This window comes from Neoarius graeffei, chromosome 18 (assembly GCF_027579695.1).
Source record: "Neoarius graeffei isolate fNeoGra1 chromosome 18, fNeoGra1.pri, whole genome shotgun sequence".
Lineage (NCBI taxonomy): Eukaryota > Metazoa > Chordata > Actinopteri > Siluriformes > Ariidae > Neoarius > Neoarius graeffei.
Genome location: NC_083586.1, coordinates 37120595 through 37145607, shown reverse-complemented (window position 1 = coordinate 37145607; position 25013 = coordinate 37120595). Strand labels below are relative to the sequence as shown.

The 25013-nt window shown below is 40.9% G+C and overlaps 1 protein-coding gene across 1 annotated transcript; it reads left to right on the top strand.

Annotated features, from left to right (window-relative positions):
• The first annotated feature begins 15438 nt into the window (after positions 1–15438).
• Positions 15439–24288, top strand: zgc:64002 (uncharacterized protein LOC393330 homolog). Its single transcript, XM_060898761.1, has 3 exons — positions 15439–15745; positions 18113–18320; positions 23717–24288. Exons 1-3 carry the CDS (start codon positions 15586–15588, stop codon positions 24147–24149), a joined length of 801 nt encoding a protein of 266 aa, XP_060754744.1. The 5' UTR covers positions 15439–15585; the 3' UTR covers positions 24150–24288.
• Positions 24289–25013: the final 725 nt, after the last annotated feature.

Here is a 25013-nt window from a genome sequence, read left to right as displayed (position 1 = left end):
TTTGGAGGGTTAGCACCATTTGATTTACACAACATGTCGACCACTTCAGAGGTGCACATTGTTGTTTGATTGTGACACAAACAAGAATTAAGATGAAAAAACAGAAATCTGGATTGTGCATAGGTGTTCACCCCCCAAAGTCAATACTTCGTAGAGCCACCTTTTGCTACAATTACAACTGCAAGTCTCTTGGGGTATGTCTCTATTAGCTTAGCACATCTAGCCACTGGGATTTTTGCCCATTCCTCAAGGCAAAACTGCTCCAACTCCTTCAAGTTAGATGGGTTGTGTTGGTGTACAGCAATCTTCAAGTTAAGCCACAGATTCTCAATTGGATTGAGGTCTGGGCTTTGACTAGGCCATTCCAAGACATTTAAATGTTTCCCTTTAAACCACTCCAGTGTAGCTTTAGCAGTATGTTTAGGGTCATTGTCCTGCTGGAACGTGAACCTTCGTCCCAGCCTCAAACCTCTGGCTGATTCAAATAGGTTTTCCTCCAGAATTGCCCTGTATTTAGTGCCATCCATCTTTCCTTCAGTCCTGACCAGCTTTGCTGTCCCTGCAGATAAAAAACATCCCCACAGCATGATACTGCCACCACCATGCTTCACTGTAGGAATGGTGTTCTCAGGGTGTTGGGTTTGCGCCACACATGGCATTTCCCATGATGGCCAAAAAGATACATTTTAGTCTCATTTGACCAGAGAATCTTCTTCCATGTGTTTGGGGAGTCTGCCACATGCTGTTGGACAAACTCCAAATGTGTTTTCTTAAGCAATTACTTTTTTTTTCTGGCCACTCTTCCATAAAATCCCACTCTGTGGAGTGTACGGCTTAAAGTGGTCCGATGGACAGATACTCCCATCTCCACTGTGGATCTTTGCAGCTCCTTCAGTGTTATCTTTGGTGTCTTTGTTGCATCTCTGATTAATGCCCTCCTTGCTCTGTCTGTGAGTTTTGGTGGGAGGCCTTCTCTGGTCCGGTTTGTTGTGGTGCCATATTCTCTCCATTTTGCTATAATGGATTTAATGGTGCTCCGTGGGATATTCAAAGTTTGGTATATTTTATATATATATATATATATATATATATATATATATATATATATATATATATATATATATATATATATATATATATATATATATATATATATATTTTTTTTTTTTTTTTTTTTTTTTTTTTTAATAACCCAACGCTGATCTATACTTCTCCACAACTTTGTCTCTGACCTGTTTGGAGGCTCCTTGGTTTTCATGTCGCTTGCTTAGTAGTGTTGCAGAGTCAGGGTCCTTCCAGAACAGGTTGATTTATACAGACATCATGTGACAGATCATGTGACACTTTGATTGCACACAGGTGGATCTTAATCAACTAATTATGTGACTTATGAAGTGAATTGGTTGGACCAGCTCTTACTTAGGGGTTTCATATGAAAGAGGGTGAACACCTATGCACACTCCAGATTTCTGTTTTTTCATCTTAATTATTGTTTGTGTCACAATAATAAAAAAAAAAAAACAATGTGCACCTTTAAAATGGCAAGCATGTTGTGTAAATCAAATGGTGCTAACCCTCCAGAAATCCATTTTAATTTCAGCTTGTAATGCGACAAAATACTTTTGCAAGGCACTGTATGTGGAAGAGGGCAGATGGCGCTTTCCTCTGAGTGTTACCCTGCCCTTTGAGGCAGTTTGAGGAGGTGCTTGAAAAGTTTAGCTAGCATCACATGTCTCAAGGAAGCACGTTTTGGCCTTCATCCTCCCAGTTGGAGAGCTGGATGGGGGATGGAAATTGACAGGTGACAAATTGGGGAGACCAAAAATGTACAAAGTCTGCTATCATAATGCTCAAGTGTAACTGTTCAGAGAAAGTGATATATATATATATATATATATATATATATATATATATATATATATAAAATGTGTGTGTGTGTGTGGTCAACTTGACATAACATCAAAACTGACAAAAGCAGTCTTCATGACAGTTATAATGTAGGTTTATCAGTTGTCATAAAGTGTTTTATTCAGCTCTGAGTACTGTTCTTCAGTAAAGTGTTCAAGTGCATATCCTGGACCAAATTCGGGGTTGTTTTTTTTTTAATATGAAAGAATGTCCCTTTACACACTCATCCAGAAGGGTAATTTTGCACAAGGCCATCTGACTACAGCAGAAAAAAATAAAATAACAAAACGCGTCTGGAAAAATCCCAAGGGAGTCTGGAGCCAGGTTCGTGACGTCACGTGCGGAAGCGCCAGCAGGCTGCGAGAGCTTTGCACGGTTTCAGTGCACAGCCTGTGTAGACCAAGTTTAGCAGCGAGCGATTTTGCATTGAAATATGGAATTGTCACCTGAGCGCAATGTGGGAAACGATGAGTACTAATCCCATCAAGATTGGTGTTGCTACACCGTCCTATGATACATCTGTTAACCATTTTAATAATTATGTGATAACGTTGAAGAAATTTGCAGAAAACCACCAGGTCGTTTTCTCATAAACAAACCAGCGCTGACGTAGGATTCAGAGGGAGGCGTCCCGCACGCGACGTAATGAAAATCAATGTTTGCCGGGAAATCCAAATGCCAAGTTTTTTCAGAGGCGGACCAATTTGCCTCAAATGGCTCGATTTCAACTGAATTTTTCTGGTATTGCGCAAGGTAAAAAAAATTGTACAAAATGCGAACTGTGACAGATATTTGACCAAAGTTTAATATAAAATAGGAGAATTACACTGATCTTGCTCCTGAATTTACCCGTGATATACACTTCTTTTTAACTTTTTTTTTCTTTTGTGTGTATTTTAATAACTATGGTGATTGGTGTGAGTTATGCCATTTAATTTTTTTTTTTTAAACATGGTTTGGTAACTTTTTTCCAATGTGGAGTTAAGCCATAGCACTTAAGTTACTTTTGTCATTACTGAATAATTCATTTTTTCATTTTCTTTTGATTTTAAGCATCATCAAGGTCAAAAGCCAATGAACTTAATTGGTATATTAGGAACCATAATGCTTTGCACTCCGTTTTATACAGAGCCAACTAGTTAGTGGTGTCACTAACATACTTACTTTTTTTTTTTTTTTTTTTTTGTAGATTTCTAAAAGAGGCTTTTTAGATATTTTTGTTTAAGAAGAATTTCTAATATATGCATGTGTGGGATGTTGTCTTTTTTGTTTGTTTTTAACTGTATTTGAATTGACCCATCCTGTTCTAGCACTTACCAGTGCCCAGTGTTACCTAGGTATTTTGTCTCAAACCCTGCACTTTGTGCACCTTTAAAACAAGTCACGTGTTCATATTAAAAAATGAAACACATGGTGTACTATTAATACTTGAACTTGCAATTTCAACTTTCTCTACACAGTGGAAGGAGGTAAGGCAGGTTCAAGTTTTTTTAATTATTGATCCATTGAGAAAATAACAGCACAGTGGTGTAGTGGTTAGCACTGTCGCCTCACAGCACGAAGGTTCTGGGTTTGAGCCCAGCAGCCAACGAGGGCCTTTCTGTGTGGAGTTTGCATGTTCTCCCCGTGTCTGCGTGGGTTTCCTGCACAGTCCAAAGACATGCGGTTTGGTTAACATGGGGCAGCCATGGCCTGAGGTTGGACTGAAGTGCCCTTGAGCAAGGCATCTAACCCCTAACTGCTCCCCGGATGCTGTAGCATACTGTAGCTGCCCACTGCTCTGGGTATGTGTGCGCTCATTGCTCACTTGTGTGTGCATGTGTGTGTTCACTGCTTCAGATGGGTTAAATGCAGAGGTTAAATTTGACTGTGTGCTGAAGTCTGTGCTTGAGTGTACGTGTGACACAAAGGCTGCTTGGCTAAATAGCACAACACCACAGGCCACAATGCAAACCAAGTTTCGCTTTAATCTCATCTCATCTCATCTCATTATCTCTAGCCGCTTTATCCTTCTACAGGGTCGCAGGCAAGCTGGAGCCTATCCCAGCTGACTACGGGCGAAAGGCGGGGTACACCCTGGACAAGTCGCCAGGTCATCACAGGGCTGACACATAGACACAGACAACCATTCACACTCACATTCACACCTACGGTCAATTTAGAGTCACCAGTTAACCTAACCTGCATGTCTTTGGACTGTGGGGGAAACCGGAGCACCCGGAGGAAACCCACACGGACACGGGGAGAACATGCAAACTCCGCACAAAAAGGCCCTCGCCAGCCACGGGGCTCGAACCCGGACCTTCTTGCTTTTAAAATTGGTCGTTGCTGTGGAAGCTCTTCTGGTGCAGGTCAGTGCTGTGAAGTGATCTGTCCATGTGATGCTTTTCTGTTACCTTCAAGTTCAACGTTTCAACTCGTTTGATTTTATAAATAATCGTTCGATAGTACAAGTGCAGGATTTGAGAGATGTTTTTAAAAGTTTTGTTTGGCAGGAATGTTTTGTTCTGCTGATAAACATGTATTTTATGCATTTTGCTTGAAACTCCCTCATGTAAAAATGAGCTTTTGCTGCACATTAAAAGGATGGACTTGGTTAATATTCAGTTATTCTGGAGTCTTTATTTCAGGCTTGTATGTCTTACAGTATATCCTGTCAGAAATGGGATTATTTGGTACCAGTTTCTCAGGAATGTTTATTTCATAGACAGATTTTATATGGAGTGTGTAGTGAGGTGGTAGGAAATAAATGCAGACTGTAGATTCGTATAAATTTCATATAAATAACTTTTTTTTTGCCTAATTTATTTTATTAACATTTAATAATTGTACCATGTACTTGACTAATTATAAGCAAACCAACAGATAAAAACATCGAAACCAGTCACTGTAAATGTTCATGATCATATTCTTCAAACTTGATTTCAAATGTCTCAATTTTATCCTTTAAATCCAAGTAATATTTCCTCTAGAAATTCGAGAAACAACTTTTGTCAAATGCTTTTGCTTGTTTATTTAAGCAATCCGTATGATTTTTCTCAAAGAACAGTGTATTGCAGAGCTTACCAGCAAGTCCTTATGAAGCTTCTGTATCCTTTCCATTTCGTTCTTTAACACTCCGTTTGTTTAAATAAATACAGCCCCAATTCCAAAAAAGTTGAGACACTGTGTAAAACATAAATAAAAATTGAATGTGAAGATTTAGAAATCATGGAAAGCCTATATTTCATTGAAAATGGTACAAAGACAGCATATCAAATGTTGAAACTAAGAAATGTTATTGTTTTTTGGAAAAATATTCGCTTATTGTGAATTTGATGTCAGCAACATGTTTCAGAAAAGTTGGGACAGGGGCAACAAAAAAATATGAAAGAGTTGTGTAATTCTAAAAAAAAGAAAAACTAATTCGGTTAATTGGCAACAGATCAATAACCTGATTGGGTATAAAAAGAGCATCCCAGAGAGTTGGAGTCTCTCAGAAGTAAAGATGGGGAGGGGTTCACCGCTCTGTGAAAGACTGCGTGGGCAAACAGTGCAACAATTTAAGAATCACGTTCCTCAATGTAAAATTGCAAAGAATTTGGGGATCACATCATCTATGGTCCATAAGATCATTAAAAGATTCAGAGAATCTGGAGAAATCTCTATATACAAGAGACAAGATTGAAAACTGACACTGGATGCCTGTGATCTTCAGGCCCTCAGGAGACACTGCATTAAAAGCAGACACGTGTCTGTAGTGGAAATCACTGTATGGGCTCAGGAACACTTCAGAAAACCATCGTCTGTGAAAACAGTTCATTACTGCATCCACAAATGCAAGTAAAAACCAGATATAAACAATATCCAGAAACACCATCACCTTCTCTGGGCCCGAGCTCTTTTACAATGGACTGAGGCAAAGTGGAAAATTGTCCTGAGGTCTGACGAATCAAAAGTAGAAATTCTTTTTAGAAATTATGAACACCACGTCCTCCAGGCTAAAGAGGAGACGGACCATCCGGCTTGTTATTAGTGCACAGTTCAAAAGCCAGCATCTTTGATGGTATGAGGGTGCATTAGTGCACATGACATGGGTAGCTTGTACATCTGGGAAGGCATCATTAATGCTGAATGATATTTACACGTTTCAGAGCAATATGCTGCCATCCAAACAAAATCTTTTTCAGGGAAGGCCTTCCATCTTTCAGCAAGACAATGTCAAACCTCTTTCTGCACATATTAAAACTGCATGGCTCCAGAGTAAAAGAGTTCGGGTGCTAAACTGGCCTGCCTGCTAGTCCAGACCTGTCTCCTATTTAAAACATTTGGTGCATTATGAAGCGCAAAATACAACACAGGAAACCCTGAACTACCCTTACGAAAATTAACCATGGTTTTACTATGGTTTATAGTTATTCGTGGTTTTCATGGTTTTTTGCGTAACCATGAAAACCATGGTGCATTTTACCTCAATGTTCACTTAAATTTTTAGGTTCTAAGTAAATGTTAATGTATCTGGGCTGTTAATCGAGATCCTTCTCTACAGCATTGACTGTTGGACGAAAGCATGGTAATACTACTACAGTTAGTGCATCCTTTTAAAAACCATACTATCCCTTTTTAAACTAATTTCATAGTTACTATGACCTATTACACATACAACTATGATGCTACCACAGCTACTGCAGTACTATGGATAAACCACAGTAATGCTATGGTTGGTTCATAGTACTTAGAATCACCATGAAATACCATAGTAGAACCATGGTTACTACCATGGATAAACCATAGTAATACTATGGTTGGTTCATAGTACTTAGAATCACCATGAAATACCATAGTAGAACCATAGTAATACTATGGTTGGTTCATAGTACTTAGAATCACCATGAAATACCATAGGAGAACCATGGTTACTACCATGGATGAACCATAGTAATACTATGGTTGGTTCATAGTACTTAGAATAACCATGAGATACCATGGAAGAATCATGGTTACTACATAAAAACCATGGTAAAACCATAGTAAACCATGGTAGATTTTCGTAAGGGTATTGAGCAACTGAAACTGTATATCAGGCAAGAATGGGTCAACATTTCTCTTTCACAGCTACAGCAATTGGTCTCCTCAGTTCCCAAACATTTACAGAGTGTTGTTAAAAGTAGAGGTGATGCAACACGGTGGTAAACATGCCCCTGTTCCAACTTTTTTGAAATGTGTTATTGACCTCAAATTCAAAATGAGCATATATTTTTCAGAAACCAATAAAATTTCTCAGTTTCAACATTTGATATGTTGTCTTTGTACTATTTTCAATGAAATGTAGGGCTTCCATGATTTGCAAATTATAACATTGTTTTTATTTACAGTTTACACAGCATCCCAACTTTTTTTGTAATTGGGATTGTAAAACAAGCTTTCCGTTCAGCACTCATCCAGAAATATCCTGTACGCTCCAGTTTCTGAGGTCTTGAGAAGAACTGTAATTTGCTTTCTTGTGATCTTGTCATCAGGTTTGATGTAGTCACTATCCATTGAGTGATGTTTCCAGCTGTAAAGCGCCCCAGTGCCAGCCTTTGTTGAGTAACGAGGTAAAAGGTGCACATGAGAGGAGGCTATCTACAGCTTTGAAAGACTGGCTCTGATCATAGTTCACAGGTTGCTAAGAAGTTGCTCCATGTCATGTATCAGTAGTTCAACTGGCTCACAGGCATCGAAGAGAAAGAGACAGCTGTCTATATGACAGTGGTATTTATTGCAAATACTGTGTAACGCGTTACTATGTCAATGATGGAAAGTCTTGGTATGTGTGCGCACACATACAGAAGGACACTCTGGCAGTTAGGAGGGGCAAAATGGAACCAGTATTGCCAGTCTTATAGTAAAATTAATGATATTCATTCTTTCACCTCAAACTGCTTAGCTCTTGTCAGGGCTGGTGTGGAGCTGGAGACTATCCTGGGAACACTGGCTGTGAGGTGGGAAAACACCCTGGATAGGATGCATGTCCATCACAGGGAACCATTTTCACACACACATTCACAATTAGGGGCAATGTAGCATAGCCATTCTACCTACTGGGAGATTCTTAGGAGGTGGAAGGAAACCAAAGAACCAGGAGGGATCTTGAACACAAACATTAATGCTGGGATTAGATGATATGATATTTTGTCTTTCATGATGCTTGCAATGTCAGATTAGTGCCATTGTTCTTCCTGTGTCTTGGTCAAGAGACTGGCAACACTACAGGTTTGATTCCAACTAATCGTTGTTTACGTCCTTGCATGTCGTTGGGAAGGAGGGTCAAGAAATTGTCAATCATGGTTACAGAAGCAATGTCGAACATGTCATAAGAATTGTCAAACTAGATGGGAAAATACAAAAAAAAAATCTGACATGGTAGACTTTTTTTTGTCATTTTTGAGGTGCCACATCTGTTCTTCAGTAATGTTACACTGCAAGGCCTGTTTGTTATTCCCAACTATCATATTCGGGTCCAACTCTGGAACTTAGTTGGCCATGATGAAATCTCATCAAATTTGTCTAGTCTGATCCAAACATTACACAACCTCAGGACTGAACCAGGGAATGTGGTGCTTGCTATACATGGTGTTATAACCCTGTATGGTAATAATCCTAATATAGTCAGCCCTACAATAACCTGGTGACTTGTCCAGGGTGTACCCCGCCTCTCGCCCATATTCAGCTGGGATAGGCTCCAGCTTGCCTGCGACCCTGTAGAACAGGATAAGTGGCTACAGATAATGGATGGATGGATATTTATATATCCAGTGGCATTGTTAGGCCCCATCACTCAGGGCTATAGCCCCAGGTATTTTTGCCTTAAAAAAAAAGTAAGAGATTAAGAGAAGAAAACTGATGGAAACAGATCAGGACTTAACTTGCAGTGACCAAAGATGGAGGGGGGAGGGAAGATGGACGAGCAGTGATGGGGGGGCATAACTGAGCGCTGCACAGTGCACATTCAAAATTTTGGTAATCGCCAACAGAACAACATCATTCAGAACTGGTCAGAAGATGGCTTCCCAAAAAACAAACAAACAAACAAAAAAAACCCAGTCCACTATTGTTGGGTTTTTCAAGATGAAAACAGATAGTAAGTCATCGACCGTGGGTATGTGTATAGAATACATTAATAGTGTAATCTATTGAATGATGCTGATGCACAGAAACTACTCCGTGTAGCCTGGTTGTGTTGAATTGACAATGTAGGGTCTGTATGATTAGTGTGCCAGGTTAACTCAAAAGTTCGAGTGGTTTAATGAATATCTACAGTGGTGGTCTATTTGCCCCGACTAAGTTTATTTAACAGGTCAACAACAATTTGTGTTCATGTAGACACCAATAGTTGCCCTGATATGTTTTAATGCTACATGTAGCCTACACAGAACCAGCCAGCCGACCAGACCATAGCCAACCTTAGGCAGATGAGTCGCATACAGGGATAAAATATTTTTTTGTTTTGCCATGCAATATTAATGTTAACATAAATTTGTGTTGTCCAGACACCACAAATGAGCCTGGATACGTTCAAGAAAATAATGTGTGTGTGTGTGAGAGAGAGAGAGAAAAAAACAACTTGGAATACATACAGTGGCATGCAAAAGTTTGAGCACCCTTACTGAAAATGTCTGTTACTGTGAATAGTTAAGTGAGCAGAAGATGAACTGATCACCAAAAGGCATAAAGGTAAAGATGAGACATTTCAGCATTTTCTGCAAGATGTGTGTATTATTTTTGTTTAGTACAATTGGAGAGGGGCAGCACGGTGGTTTAGTGGTTAGTGCTGTCGCCTCACAGCAAGAAGGTCCTGGGTTCGAGCCCCGGGGCCGGCGAGGGCCTTTCTGTGCGGAGTTTGCATGTTCTCCCCGTGTCCGTGTGGGTTTCCTCCGGGTGCTCCGGTTTCCCCCACAGTCCAAAGACATGCAGGTTAGGTTAACTGGTGACTCTAAATTGACCGTAGGTGTGAATGTGAGTGTGAATGGTTGTCTGTGTCTATGTGTCAGCCCTGTGATGACCTGGCGACTTGTCCAGGGTGTACCCCGCCTTTCGCCCGTAGTCAGCTGGGATAGGCTCCAGCTTGCCTGCGACCCTGTAGAAGGATAAAGCAGCTAGAGATAATGAGATGAGATGAGACAATTGGAGAGTGAAAAAAGAAAAGGAACACCATGTGAAAGTTTGGGCACCCCAATACATTTGAGTTCTCAGGTAACTTTTACCAAGGTTCCAGACCTTAATTAGCTTATTGAGCTGTGGCTTGTTCAAATTCTTCATTAGGAAAGGTCAGATGATGCAGATTTCAAAGCTGTATAAATTCTCTGACTCCTCAAACTTGTCCTTAAAATCAACAGCCATGGGCTCCTCTAAGCAACTCCCTCGCATTCTGAATAATAAAATAATTGATGCTCACAAAGCAGGAGAAGGCTACAAGAACGTAGCAAAGTGTTTTCAGGTAGCTGTTTCCTCAGATTGTAATGTTATTAAGAAATGGCAGTTAACAGAAACAGTGGAGATCAAGGTGAGGTCTGGAAGATGAAAACTTTCTGAAAGAACTGCTCGTTGGATTGCTAGAAAGGCAAATAAAAACCCCTGTTTGACTGCAAAAGACCTTCAGAAAGATTTAGCAGACCCTGGAGTGGTCACTGTTCTACTATGCAGCGACACCTGAACAAATATGACCTTCATGGGAGAGTCATCAGAAGAAAACCTTTCCTGCGTCCTAGCCACAAAATTCAGCGTCTGAAGTTTGCAAATGAACATCTAAATAAGCCTGATGCATTTTGGAAACAAGTCCTGTGGACTGATGAAATCAAAATAGAACTTTTTGGCCACAATGTGCAAAGGTATGTTTGGAGAAAAAAGGGTGCCAAATTCCAGGAAAAGAACACCTCTCCAACTCTGAAGCATGGGTGTGGATCGATCATGCTTTGGGGTTGTGTTGCAGCCAGTGGCACAGGGCACATTTCATTGGTCCAGGGAAGCATGGATTCGAATAAATACCAGCAAATTCTAGAAGCAAACATCACACTATCTGTAAAAAAAAAAAAGTTGAAGTTAAAAAGAGGATGGGTCCTACAATAAGACGATGATCTAAAACACACCTCAAAATCTACAGTGGAATACCTCAAGAGGCACAAGCTGAAGGTTTTGCCCTGGCCCTCACAGTCCCCTGACCTAAACATCATTGAAAATCTGTGGATAGATCTCAAAAGAGCAGTGCATACAAGACAGCCCAGGAAACTTGTAGAACTGGAAGCCTTTTGCAAGGACGAATGTGTGAAAATCCCCCAGGTAAGAACTGAAAGATTATTAGCTGGCTACAAAAAGTGTTTACAAGCTGTGATACTTGCCAAAAGGGGTGTTACTAGGTACTAACCATGCAGGGTGCCCAAACTTTTGCTTCAGGCCCTTTTACTTTTTTGTCATTTTGAAAATGTAAAAGAAGAAACGTATGTATGAACCAAACAAGAAAACATGTAACATAAATAACATGTATGTATGAACCAAAAGTCTAGTTTTGAACATCACCTCTAACCAAAGACAGAGAGAGAGATACATTTTCTGTAGCAGGGGCGAAATTTCCAGCGCCCCAAACCATTAAATTCAGCGATGTTGATTGGTCAAATATTTATTATTTTTCCCTAGCAACCATACACAATTGGCTACTTCGCTGCACTTTTGGGACGCTGGAAATTCACTGTTGAATGAGAATCAGTTGGTGGAAATGTTGTTTAAATAATTCAGATTGCATGTAGGCACACACTATTAAGTAAAACTGGTACTGATAATAAAATTTGTAAAAATACTATAAATAAATATCTCATCTCATTATCTCTAGCTGCTTTATCCTGTTCTACAGGGTCGCAGGCAAGCTGGAGCCTATCCCAGCTGACTACGGGCGAAAGGCGGGGTACACCCTGGACAAGTCGCCAGGTCATCACAGGGCTGACACATAGACACAGACAACCATTCACACTCACATTCACACCTACGGTCAATTTAGAGTCACCAGTTAACCTAACCTGCATGTCTTTGGACTGTGGGGGAAACCGGAGGACCCAGAGGAAACCCACGCGGACACGGGGAGAACATGCAAACTCCGCACAGAAAGGTCCTCGCCGGCCACGAGGCTCGAACCCAGACCTTCTTGCTGTGAGGCGACAGCATTAACCATAAAATAAATAAATAGTGCATTTCAAAAAATTAGAATATTGTTAAAAAGTTCAAGATTTTCCATCAGTTATTTAAGAAAGTGAAAATGTTATATATTATAGACTCATTACACATAAACTAAAATGTTTCAAGCATTTTTCTATTTTAATTTTAATCAGTATGGCATACAGTACAAAAACATAAAAAAAACCCATCTCAAAATATTAGAATATTTCATTTCGAGTTTGAGTAAAACAGTATGAACACAGTGCATCTCTCGGTCTAGTTCAGTACACACACCCACAATCATGGGGAAGACTGCTGACTTGACTGTTGTCCAGAAGATGATCACTGATGCCTTCCACAAGGAGGGTGGCTGGAAAAGGTGCACAAGCAACAGGGATGGCCGCAGTCTTGAGAGGATTGTCAAGAAAAGTTGATTCAAGAACTTGGGAGAGCTTCACAAGGAGTGGACTGAGGCTGGTGTCAGTGTATCAAGACCCATCACGAACAGACATCTTCAAGAAAGGGGATACAACTTTCGCATTCCTAATATCAAGCTACTCCTGAGCCAGAGACAATGTCAGAAGTGTCTTATCTGGGCTAAGGAGAGAAATAAATGGACTGTTGCTCAGTGGTCCAAAGTCCTCTTTTCAGATGAAAGTACATTTTGCATTTAATTTGGAAATCACGGTTCTAGAGTCTGGAGGAAGAGTGGAGAGGCACAGAATCCAAGGTGTTTGAAGCCCAGTGTGAAGTTTCCACAGTCTGTGATGATTTGGGGTGCCATGTCATCTGCTGGTGTTGGTCCACTGTATTTTATCAAGTCCAAAGTCAACACAGCCATCTACCAGGAGATTTTAGAGCACTTCATGCTTCCATCTGCTGATGAGCTTTTTGGAGATGCTGATTTCCTTTTCCAGCAGGACTTGGCACCTACCCACAGTGCCAAAACTACTACCAAATGGTTTGCTGACCATGATATTACTGTGTTTGATTGGCCAGCCAACTTGCCTGACCTGAACCCCATAGAGAATCTATGGGGTATTGTCAAGAGGAAGATGAGAAACACCCGACCCAAAAATACAGATACGCTGAAGGCCACCATCAAAGCAACCTGGGCTTCAATAACACCTCAGCAGCGCCACAGACTGATCACCTCCATGCCACACCGCATTGATACAGTAATTCATGGTAAAGGAGCCCCAACCAAGTATTGAGTGTATAAATTAATATACTTTTCAGAAGTTGGACATTTCTGTATTGTAAAACCTTTTTTTGATTGATCTTAGGGAATATTCTAATAATTTGAGATACTGGATTTCTGATTTTCATGAGCTATAAGTCATCAAAATTAAAACAAAAAAGGCTGTAAATATTTCACTTTACATGTAATGAATATAGAATATATGAAAGTTTACCTTTTTGAATTAAATTATGAAAAAAAGGAACTTTTTCATGGTATTCTAATTTTTGAGATGCACTAGTATAATATTTTTTTCCTCTCCACATCTGGGAGGGCAGCGCCCGAGCGCCCCCTATGGGTCAGCCGCCACTGGGTAGTGTGTCATGTGGTAATGTATTATACGGCAATGCAACTTTCATAAATATCAGTTGGAATTATGTTGTATGCATATACCTGCAACTCTGACAATATCATTTTCAGTGAGTAATAAAATGGTTTTGTAAGTTCTTAGTTTTAAAACATTTTTCATCTCATCTCATTATCTCTAGCCGCTTTATCCTTTTACTTTTTCCTTCTAATTGATGCAGTATGTGGTTTGGCATTGTCATGTTGGAAAATGCAAGGTCTTCCCTGAAAGAGACGTCGTCTGGATGGGAGCATAATGTTGCTCTAGAACCTGGATATACCTTTCAGCATTGATGGTGTGGCCCATGCCACACGCACTAATGCAACCCCATACCATCAGAGATGCAGGGTTCTGAACTGAGCGCTAATAACAACTTGGGTCGTCCTTCTCCTCTTTAGTCCGAATGACACGGCGTCCCTGATTTCCATAAAGAACTTCAAATTTTGATTCGTCTGACCACAGAACAGTTTTCCACTTTGCCACAGTCCATTTTAAATGAGCCTTGGCCCAGAGAAGACGTCTGCACTTCTGGATCGTGTTTAGATACGGCTTCTTCTTTGAACTATAGACTTTTAGCTGGCAACGGCGGATGGCACGGTGAATTGTGTTCACAGATAATGTTTTCTGGAAATATTCCTGAGCCCATTTTGTGATTTCCAATACAGAAGCATGCCTGTATGTGATGCAGTGCCGTCTAAGGGCCCGAAGATCACGGGCACCCAGTATGGTTTCCCGGCCTTGACCCTTACGCACAGAGATTCTTCCAGATTCTCTGAATCTTTTGATGATCTTATGCACTGTAGATGATGATATGTTCAAACTCTTTGCAATTTTACACTGTCGAACTCCTTTCTGATATTGCTCCACTATTTGTCGGCGCAGAATTAGGGGGATTGGTGATCCTCTTCCCATCTTTACTTCTGAGAGCCGCTGCCACTCCAAGATGCTCTTTTTATACCCAGTCATGTTAATGACCTATTGCCAATTGACCTAATGAGTTGCAATTTGGTCCTTCAGCGCTTCCTTTTTTGTACCTTTAACTTTTCCAGCCTCTTAGTGCCCCTGTCCCAACTTTTTTGAGATGTGTTGCTGTCATGAAATTTCAAATGAGCCAATATTTGGCATGAAATTTCAAAATGTCTCACTTATTTACAATTTGTACTTTGTCCCAACTTTTTTGGAATCGGGGTTGTACAACCACAGTGGCAAAATGACTAATATCCTTTTTTTTTCATTAAAGCAACTTCCGTTTCATCCATTCATTATCTGTAGCCACTTATCCTGTGCAGGGTAGCAGGCAAGCTGGAGCCTATCCCAGCTGACTACGGGCGAAAGGCGGGGTACACCCTGGACAAGTCGCCAGGTCATCACAGGGCTGACACATAGACACAGACAACCATTCACACTCACATTCACACCTACGGTCAATTTAGAGTCACCAGTTAACCTAACCTGCATGTCTTTGGAGGAAACCGGAGCACCCGGAGGAAACCCACGCGGACACGGGGAGAACATGCAAACTCCACACAGAAAGGCCCTCGCCGGCCACGGGGCTCGAACCCAGTACCTTCTTGCTGTGAGGCGACAGCGCTAACCACTACACCACCATGCCACCCTTAAAACATTTTTGATATGGTAATTTTCTTTCAGAGATTTCATTTACAACATGTCTCTGACAGCTCAAAATGCATCTCTGGGCATTTAAAAACTGCAGTTTCTGGAGGCCCCTGGCCTTACTGGGTTGACGCCCCACCTTCCCATTTTCCTGGATCCGCCCCTGTAAAAGAGAAACTTTGCCAACACTTCGGTGCGGTTTGTGCTTGAGAATCGGTTCATCTGATTCACTCTGAAGAGTAATTTGAAATAAAAACCGAACGAGTCATTTATTCTGCATCACTGCTGATTGGAAGCGTTTGACTAATTAATCATGGCCGACAGCTCTCATTATACCGGGGGGGATTACTATCAGGCGTGTTTTGACTCCAGAAGCTACCTGAATGATTTTTATTTCCGTCCAGAAGGGCACTCGGACGAGAAGAGCTATCTTACTTTCGTTTTAAGATGCCTCAGCAGGACTTTCTCGACTGGTGAGGTCCTTATGAGCTTCTAATGTTACAAAATTATAACAAGAGAATATTATAATAGTGTCTTTAAGACAAGACTTAACCCAGAGTTGTATTATATCAGTGACGCATGTCATCAGTCACATGTTTACCTGGAGCCTGTAAAATCACAAATTATTTTTTCCCCAAGTGTTTTCCTGTAAACCACTGATTCTGACTTTCAGAGTTGGACAGAGTAACCAGCTTCATTCCTCAAGTCAAAGTACAGATCCCACTGGTCAGGTGTTACTCTGATACAAGTGAAAGTTCTCCACTCAAATTTTTACTCAAGTTAAAGTACTGAAGTACTTGCTTTTAAAAATGCTTACACTACCGTTCAAAAGTTTGGGGTCACCCATACAATTTTGTGTTTTCCATGAAAAGTCACACTTTTATTTCCCACCATAAGTTGTAAAATGAGGGCGGCACGGTGGTGTAGTGGTTAGCGCTGTCGCCTCACAGCAAGAAGGTCCTGGGTTCGAGCCCCGGGGCCGGCGAGGGCCCTTCTGTGCGGAGTTTGCATGTTCTCCCCGTGTCCGTGTGGGTTTCCTCCGGGTGCTCCGGTTTCCCCCACAGTCCAAAGACATGCAGGTTAGGTTAACTGGTGACTCTAAATTGACCGTAGGTGTGAATGTGAGTGTGAATGGTTGTCTGTGTCTATGTGTCAGCCCTGTGATGACCTGGCGACTTGTCCAGGGTGTACCCCGCCTTTCGCCCGTAGTCAGCTGGGATAGGCTCCAGCTTGCCTGCGACCCTGTAGAAGGATAAAGCGGCTAGAGATAATGAGATGTGTGTGATGTGAAGTTGGAAAATGAATAGAAAATATAGTCGAGACATTTTTCTGGCCATTTAATCGACCCCACAAATGTGATGCTCCAGAAACTCAATCTGCTCAAAGGAAGGTGAGTTTTATAGCTTCTCTAAAGAGCTCAACTGTTTTCAGCTGTGCTAACATGATTGTACAAGGGTTTTCTAATCATCCATTAGCCTTCTGAGGCAATGAGCAAACACATTGTACCATTAGAACACTGGAGTGAGAGTTGCTGGAAATGGGCCTCTATACACCTATGGAGATATTGCACCAAAAACCACACATTTGCAGCTAGAATAGTCATTTACCACATTAGCAATGTCTCATCTCATTATCTCTAGCCGCTTTATCCTCTTCTACAGGGTCGCAGGCAAGCTGGAGCCTATCCCAGCTGACTACGGGCGAAAGGCGGGGTACACCCTGGACAAGTCGCCAGGTCATCACAGTGCTGACACATAGACACAGACAACCATTCACACTCACATTCACACCTACGGTCAATTTAGAGTCACCAGTTAACCTAACCTGCATGTCTTTGGACTGTGGGGGAAACCGGAGCACCCGGAGGAAACCCACGCGGACACGGGGAGAACATGCAAACTCCACACAGAAAGGCCCTCGCCGGCCACGGGGCTCAAACCCAGGACCTTCTTGCTGTGAGGCGACAGCGCTAACCACTACACCACCGTGCCGCCACATTAGCAATGTATAGAGTGGATTTCTGATTAGTTTAAAGTGATCTTCATTGAAAAGAACAGTGCTTTTCTTTCAAAAATAAGGACATTTCAAAGTGACCCCAAACTTTTGAACGGTAGTATAAGTATTAAAAGTACATTTTCTGTCAACGCAACGTTGTATTCTTGCCACAACACTTACAAAGCCAAATGCCTCTGAAGCAACCAACAGTGCTCTAAAAGCACAGACAACTTCATTGCAAGCTTTCTCTTGGAATAAAACGTTTATATACCTCAATATACCTCTGCAGGTTGGACGGCAAGTTTTTGTAGGCCGTGATGTGGTTCGTTTTCGGCAAACAAAGCAAACGTTTAAAATGAAACGACTCTTTATTCCTTTCAGAAAACTGAAACATGGGTTCATGGGCCATGAGTGCGTGCATTCCCCAGAAGAACCGCCTCCTTCCATTCTGCCATCAACTGATTATGTTAAATAACGTTACTGAGAAATCATTGAACTTGATTTTATTCAGTCCATGGACGTGACGTGACCCTAGTGATTACTGATCGGCTGTCTCAGTGTCACCTGGGAAAAAAACAATCACGTTTTAGAAAAGAAAAGAAAAAACATCCACTTTCAAAGCCGCTTCATAGTAACGAGGACCTTGACAGAAATGTAGTGGAGTGAAAAGTACGATATTTGCCTTTCAAATATAGTGAAGTTAGTCATAAGTTTCCTAAAAAAATAATACTCAAGTAAAGTACAGATACTCAAAAAGTGTACTTAAGTACAGTACTCAAGTAAATGTACTTCATTACTGTCCACCTCTGCTGACTTTCCTTGTGTCTCGCATGCACATGTCTCAGGCAAATACAAAGGACGGAGGCTGATTGAAGTGGGAAGCGGACCGACGATTCACACCGTCATCAGCGCGTGCGAGCACTTTGACGAGCTCGTGCTGTCCGATTTTTCAGACAAGAATCGCAAAGAACTATGGAAATGGATAAAGAACGAGGAAGGCTGCTTTAACTGGAAGCCCGTCATTGACTATGTGTGTGAACTGGATGGGAAAAGGTGAGAAAGAATATAAATGAAATCAAAACACAACAATAATAATAGAAAACAATAATTCATTCTACAACCCCGATTCCAAAAAAGTTGGGACAAAGAACAAATTGTAAATAAAAACGGAATGCAATTATGTGGAAGTTTCAAAATTCCATATTTTATTCAGAATAGAACATAGATGACATATCAAATGTTTAAACTGAGAAAATGTATCATTTAAAGAGAAAAATTAGGTGATTTTAAATTTCATGACAACACATCTCAAAAAAGTTGGGACAAGGCCAGGTTTACCACTGTGAGACATCCCCTTTTCTCTTTACAACAGTCTGTAAACGTCTGAGGACTGAGGAGACAAGTTGCTTAAGTTTAGGGATAGGACTGTTAACCCATTCTTGTCTAATGTAGGATTCTAGTTGCTCAACTGTCTTAGGTCTTTTTTGTCGTATCTTCCGTTTTATGATGCGCCAAATGTTTTCTATGGGTGAAAGATCTGGACTGCAGGCTGGCCAGTTCAGTACCCGGAGCCTTCTACGCAGCCATGATGCTGTAATTGATGCAGTATGTGGTTTGGCATTGTCATGTTGGAAAATGCAAGGTCTTCCCTGAAAGAGACGTCGTCTGGATGGGAGCATATGTTGCTCTAGAACCTGGATATACCTTTCAGCATTGATGGTGTCTTTCCAGATGTGTAAGCTGCCCATGCCACACGCACTAATGCAACCCCATACCATCAGAGATGCAGGCTTCTGAACTGAGCGCCGATAACAACTTGGGTCGTCCTTCTCCTCTTTAGTCCGAATGACACGGCGTCCCTGATTTCCATAAAGAACTTCACATTTTGATTCGTCTGACCACAGAACAGTTTTCCACTTTGCCACAGTCCATTTTAAATGAGCCTTGGCCCAGAGAAGACGTCTGCGCTTCTGGATCATGTTTAGATACGGCTTCTTCTTTGAACTATAGAGTTTTAGCTGGCAATGGCAGATGGCACGGTGAATTGTGTTCACAGATAATGTTCTCTGGAAATATTCCTGAGCCCATTTTGTGATTTCCAATACATCATTGCAGTGGCGTCTAAGGGCCCGAAGATCACGGGCACCCAGTATGGTTTTCTGGCCTTGACCCTTACGCACAGAGATTCTTCCAGATTCTCTGAATCTTTTGATGATATTATCCCCTGTAGATGATATGTTCAAACTCTTTGCAATTTTACACTGTCGAACTCCTTTCTGATATTGCTCCACTATTTGTTGGCGCAGAATTAGGGGGATTGGTGATCCTCTTCCCATCTTTACTTCTGAGAGCCGCTGCCACTCCAAGATGCTCTTTTAATACCCAGTCATGTTAATGACCTATTGCCAATTGACCTATTGAGTTGCAATTTGGTCCTCCAGCTGTTCCTTTTTTGTACCTTTAACTTTTCCAGCCTCTTATTGCCCCTGTCCCAACTTTTTTGAGATGTTGCTGTCATGAAATTTCAAATGAGCCAATATTTGGCATGAAATTTCAAAATGTCTCACTTTCGACATTTGATATGTTGTCTATGTTCTATTGTGAATACAATATCAGTTTTTGAGATTTGTAAATTATTGCATTCCGTTTTTATTTACAATTTGTACTTTGTCCCAACTTTTTTGGAATCGGGGTTGTACAACCACAGTGGCAAAATGACTAATATCCTTTTTTTTTTCATTAAAGCCACTTCCGTTTCATCCATTCATTATCTGTAGCCGCTTATCCTGTGCAGGGTAGCGGGCAAGCTGAAGCCTATCCCAGCTGACTACGGGCGAAAGGCGGGGTACACCCTGGACAAGTCACCAGGTCATCACAGGGCTGACACATAGAGACACACAACCATTCACACTCTCATTCATGCCTACGGTCAATTTAGAGCCACCAATTAGCCTAACCTGCATGTCTTTGGACTGTGGGGGAAACCGGAGCACCCGGAGGAAACCCATGTGGACATGGGGAGAACATGCAAACTCCACACAGAAAGGTCCCCATCAGCTGTTGGGCTTGAACCCAGAACCTTCTTGCTCTGAGGTGACAGTGCTAACCACTACACCACCGTGCAGCCTTAAAGCAACTTTGTATATTAATTCAAATATTTTACATGGGGTGGTATGTTGGTGAAGTGGTTAGCTCTGTCACTTCACAGCAAATAGGTCCTGGATTCAAACCTGGGGCCTTTCTATGTGGAGTTTGCATGTTCTCCCCGTACCTCTGCAGGTTTCCTCTGGGTGCTCCAGTTTCCTTCAACGTGCAGATTAGGTCAACTGGCTGCTCTAAGCTGCCCATAGTTGATGGCTGTCTGTCTGTCTGTGTTTGCCCCATGATAGACTGGAGAACTGTCCAGGGTGAAGCCTGCCTCTCACCCAAAGTCAGCTGGGATTGGCTCCAGCTCACCCCCAACATACAATGTATAAGTGGCATAGAAATTTGTCTGAATGAATGTTTTCCAGGCTTCTCAAAAGTACAGCAACATGTCCCATCATTTTAAAATGTATTATTTGAAATGAAAAAGATCTCAATTTTATGTCAGTGGCGTTACCTACAGTGGTACTTGAAAGTTTGTGACCCCTTTAGAATTTTCTATATTTCTGCATAAATATGACCTAAAACATCATCAGATTTTCACACAAGTCCTAAAAGTAGATAAAGAGAATCCAGTTAAACAAATTAGACAAAAAAATTATATTTGGTCATTTATTTATTGAGGAAAATGATCCAATATTACATATCTATGAGTGGCAAAAGTATGTGAACCTCTAGGATTAGCAGTTAATTTGAAGGTGAAATTAGAGTCAGGTGTTTTCAATCAATGGGATGACAATCAGGTGTGAGTGGGCACCCTGTTTTATTTAAAGAACAGGGATCTATCAAAGTCTGATCTTCACAACACATGTTTGTGGAAGTGTATCATGGCACAAACAAAGGAGATTTCTGAGGACCTCAGAAAAAGTGTTGTTGATGCTCATCAGGCTGGAAAAGGTTACAAAACCATCTCGAAAGAGTTTGGACTCCACCAATCCACAGTCAGACAGACTGTGTACAAATGGAGGGAATTCAAGACCATTGTTACCCTCCCCAGGAGTGGTCGACCAACAAAGATCACTCCAAGAGCAAGGCGTATAATAGTCGGCGAGGTCACAAAGGACCCCAGGGTAACTTCTAAGCAACTGAAGGCCTCTCTCACATTTGGCTAATGTTCATGAGTCCACCATCAGGAGAACACTGAACAACAGTGGTGTGCATGGCAGGGTTGCAAGGAGAAAGCCACTGCTCTCCAAAAAGATCATTGCTGCTTGTCTATAGTTTGCTAAAGATCACATGGAAAAGCTAGAAGGCTATTGGAAAAATGTTTTGTGGACGGATGAGACCAAAATAGAACTTTTTGGTTTAAACGAGAAGTGTCATGTTTGGAAAAAGGAAAACACTGCATTCCAGCATAAGAACCTTCTCCCATCTGTGAAACATGGTGGTGGTAGTATCATGGTTTGGGCCTGTTTTGCTGCATCTGGGTCAGGACTGCTTGCCATCATTGATGGAACAATGGATTCTGAATTATACCAGCGAATTCTAAAGGAAAATGTCAGGACATCTGTCCATGAACTGAATCTCAAGAGAAGGTGGGTCATGCAGCAAGACAACGACCCTAAGCACACAAGTCGTTCTACCAAAGAACGGTTAAAGAAGAATAAAGTGAATGTTTTGGAATGGCCAAGTCAAAGTCCTGACCTTAATCCAATCGAAATGTTGTGGAAGGACCTGAAGCGAGCAGTTCATGTGAGGAAACCCACCAACATCCCAGAGTTGAAGCTGTTCTGTATGGAGGAATGGGCTAAAATTCCTCCAAGCCGGTGTGCAGGACTGATCAACAGTTACTGGAAACGTTTAGTTGCAGTTATTGCTGCACAAGGGGGTCACACCAGATACTGAAAGCAAAGGTTCACATACTTTTGCCACTCACAGATATGTAATATTGGATCATTTTCCTCAATAAATAAATGACCAAGTATAATATTTTTGTCTCATTTGTTTAACTGGGTTCTCTTTATCTACTTTTAGGACTTGTGTGAAAATCTGATGATGTTTTAGGTCATATTTATGCAGAAATATAGAAAATTCTAAAGGGCTCACAAACTTTCAAGCACCACTGTAAATGGAAAGCAGCCCATTAAAAAATCGCAAAGGTTTTTTGGCACACAAGTGCCTAGATCAAAGCAAGAATTTATATTCTGTGGTCAAAGGTTTGTGTACGCATGCCTACCTGATTCATGGACTTTTTGAACATCCCATTCCAAATTTAGACTCATATTGGAGAAGTCATCCAAGGGCACACTCCATATTCAGGGATCTGTGTAGGTCATTCAAGTTCTTTTCCTCCAAACTTGGCAAACCATGGCTTCATAGTAGATCTCGCTTTATACACATGGGATTTGGGCCTCTTTGTTCCACTGAAGGGAAATTGTAGTTTTACGGCATACAAGGATATCATATAAAATTGTGTGCTTCCAACTTTTTGTGGCAGCGGCTTGGGGAAGGCCTTTATGCAGTTATAGGAAAAAGAAAGTATACCCTCTTTCAGTTGTTTTTACTTCTCAGGGTCTAAATAAAAATATAGAATTAAAGAAGGGTTTACAATCCATTTCCTATGACTGTACGGGTGCGATGGGCCGGCTTCCATAGACTTCTGCCCATGCAGTGTATATTGGAAGTAAAGGATAAATGTTGCAGGCTTTCCTGAAATTAAACAGTACTCAGCTTTCAAATTAAGATATCACAATTCAGTTGGAGTATAATATATATATATATATATATATATATACACACACACACACAGTATATATATATTTTTTCCATATAATTTTTTTTTGTAAAATATTTGTTACTTATATTTTAGAAAAAGCCAGATATTATGCATGATTGCCACTCATCTTCCTTTAATGCAACACCAGTGATAATACTTCACAAAATATTTGAAAACAAATATAACGTAACATCTTGGAAACATGTTCCATGAATGTCCCAGAATGTCCAATTCAAATTGGCCAGTGGTGTTGATCAAATTGTAATTTCCATGGTTTTTGATCAGATAGCCTTCAAAGCAGAAATGGCCTAAACAAAACATTTAAATACTTGTAACAGCACTACTAAACAAATGTTACACTTATTTTAAACATATTAGAAAAAAATATGGTAAACCACCCATGAAAGAAAAATTCACCAAAAAAACCATTTGCCCCCAGAATTGTGATAATACTCATACTACTAACAATACACAAATAATCATAAAAGTAAATTAATAATAAAATAAACTGACTATAATATACTAGATATAATCAAAGAGGAAGATTACGATTGTGACAGAATTAACAGTTCCTCCTCTGTTCCTCCAGCTCATCTGATGTGGAAGTGAAACTAAGACAGCGGGTGAAACAAGTGCTGAAATGTGATGTCCTCTCAGAAAACCCTTTCCATCCAGAGTGTGTTGAACCAGCAGAGTGTGTGATAACGTCCCTGTGTCTTGAGGCGGCATGTAAAGACATGCAGTTGTACAGAGATGCACTTTCTAGAGTGGCAAAGCTGCTTCATCCAGGTGGCACTCTGGTGATGGTGGGGGTTTTAGAAGAAACCTTCTACTATATTGATAAAACCTACTTCTCTTGCCTCAAAGTAAGCAGAGAAAATGTTGAAGAGATTCTCAGAAAACTCGACTTCACTGTGCAGGAATTTAACATTCTTCCAGCACAAGATCGAGAGAACAACAAAGTTTCAGATTATGAAGCTGTTTTCTTTCTTATTGCTCTGAAGTCTACCAAGACAGTTTAGGCGTGTGCCGACAGGCTCGTTGGTTATAAGACATGCTGCATCGTTTAACACAAATTACGTCAATACAGATACAGTGGTGCTTGAAAGTTTGTGAACCCTTGAGAATTTTCTATATTTCTGCATAAATATGACCTAAAACAACATCAGATTTTCACACAAGTCCTAAAAGTAGATAAAGAGAACCCAGTTAAGCAAATGAGACAAAAATATTATACTTGGTCATTTAATTATTGAGGAAAATGATCCAATATTACATATCTGTGAGTGGCAAAAGTATGTGAACCTTTGCTTTCAGTATCTGGTGTGACTCCCTTGTGCAGCAATAACTGCAACTAAACGTTTCCGGTAACTGTTGATCAGTCCTGCACACCGGCTTGGAGGAATTTTAGCCCGTTCCTCCGTACAGAACAGCTTCAACTCTGGGATGTTGGTGGGTTTCCTCACATGAACAGCTCGCTTCAGGTCCTTCCACAACATTTCGATTGGATTAAGGTCAGGACTTTGACTTGCCCATTCCAAAACATTAACTTTATTCTTCTTTAACCATTCTTTGGTAGAACGACTTGTGTGCTTAGGGTCGTTGTCTTGCTGCATGACCCACCTTCTCTTGAGATTCAGTTCATGGACAGATGTCCTGACATTTTCCTTTAGAATTCGCTGGTATAATTCAGAATTCATTGTTCCATCAGTGACAGCAAGCCGTCCTGGCCCAGATGCAGCAAAACAGGCCCAAACCATGATACTACCACCACCATGTTTCACAGATGGGAGAAGGTTCTTATGCTGGAATGCAGTGTTTTCCTTTCTCCAAACATAACACTTCTCATTTAAACCAAAAAGTTCTATTTTGGTCTCATCTGTCCA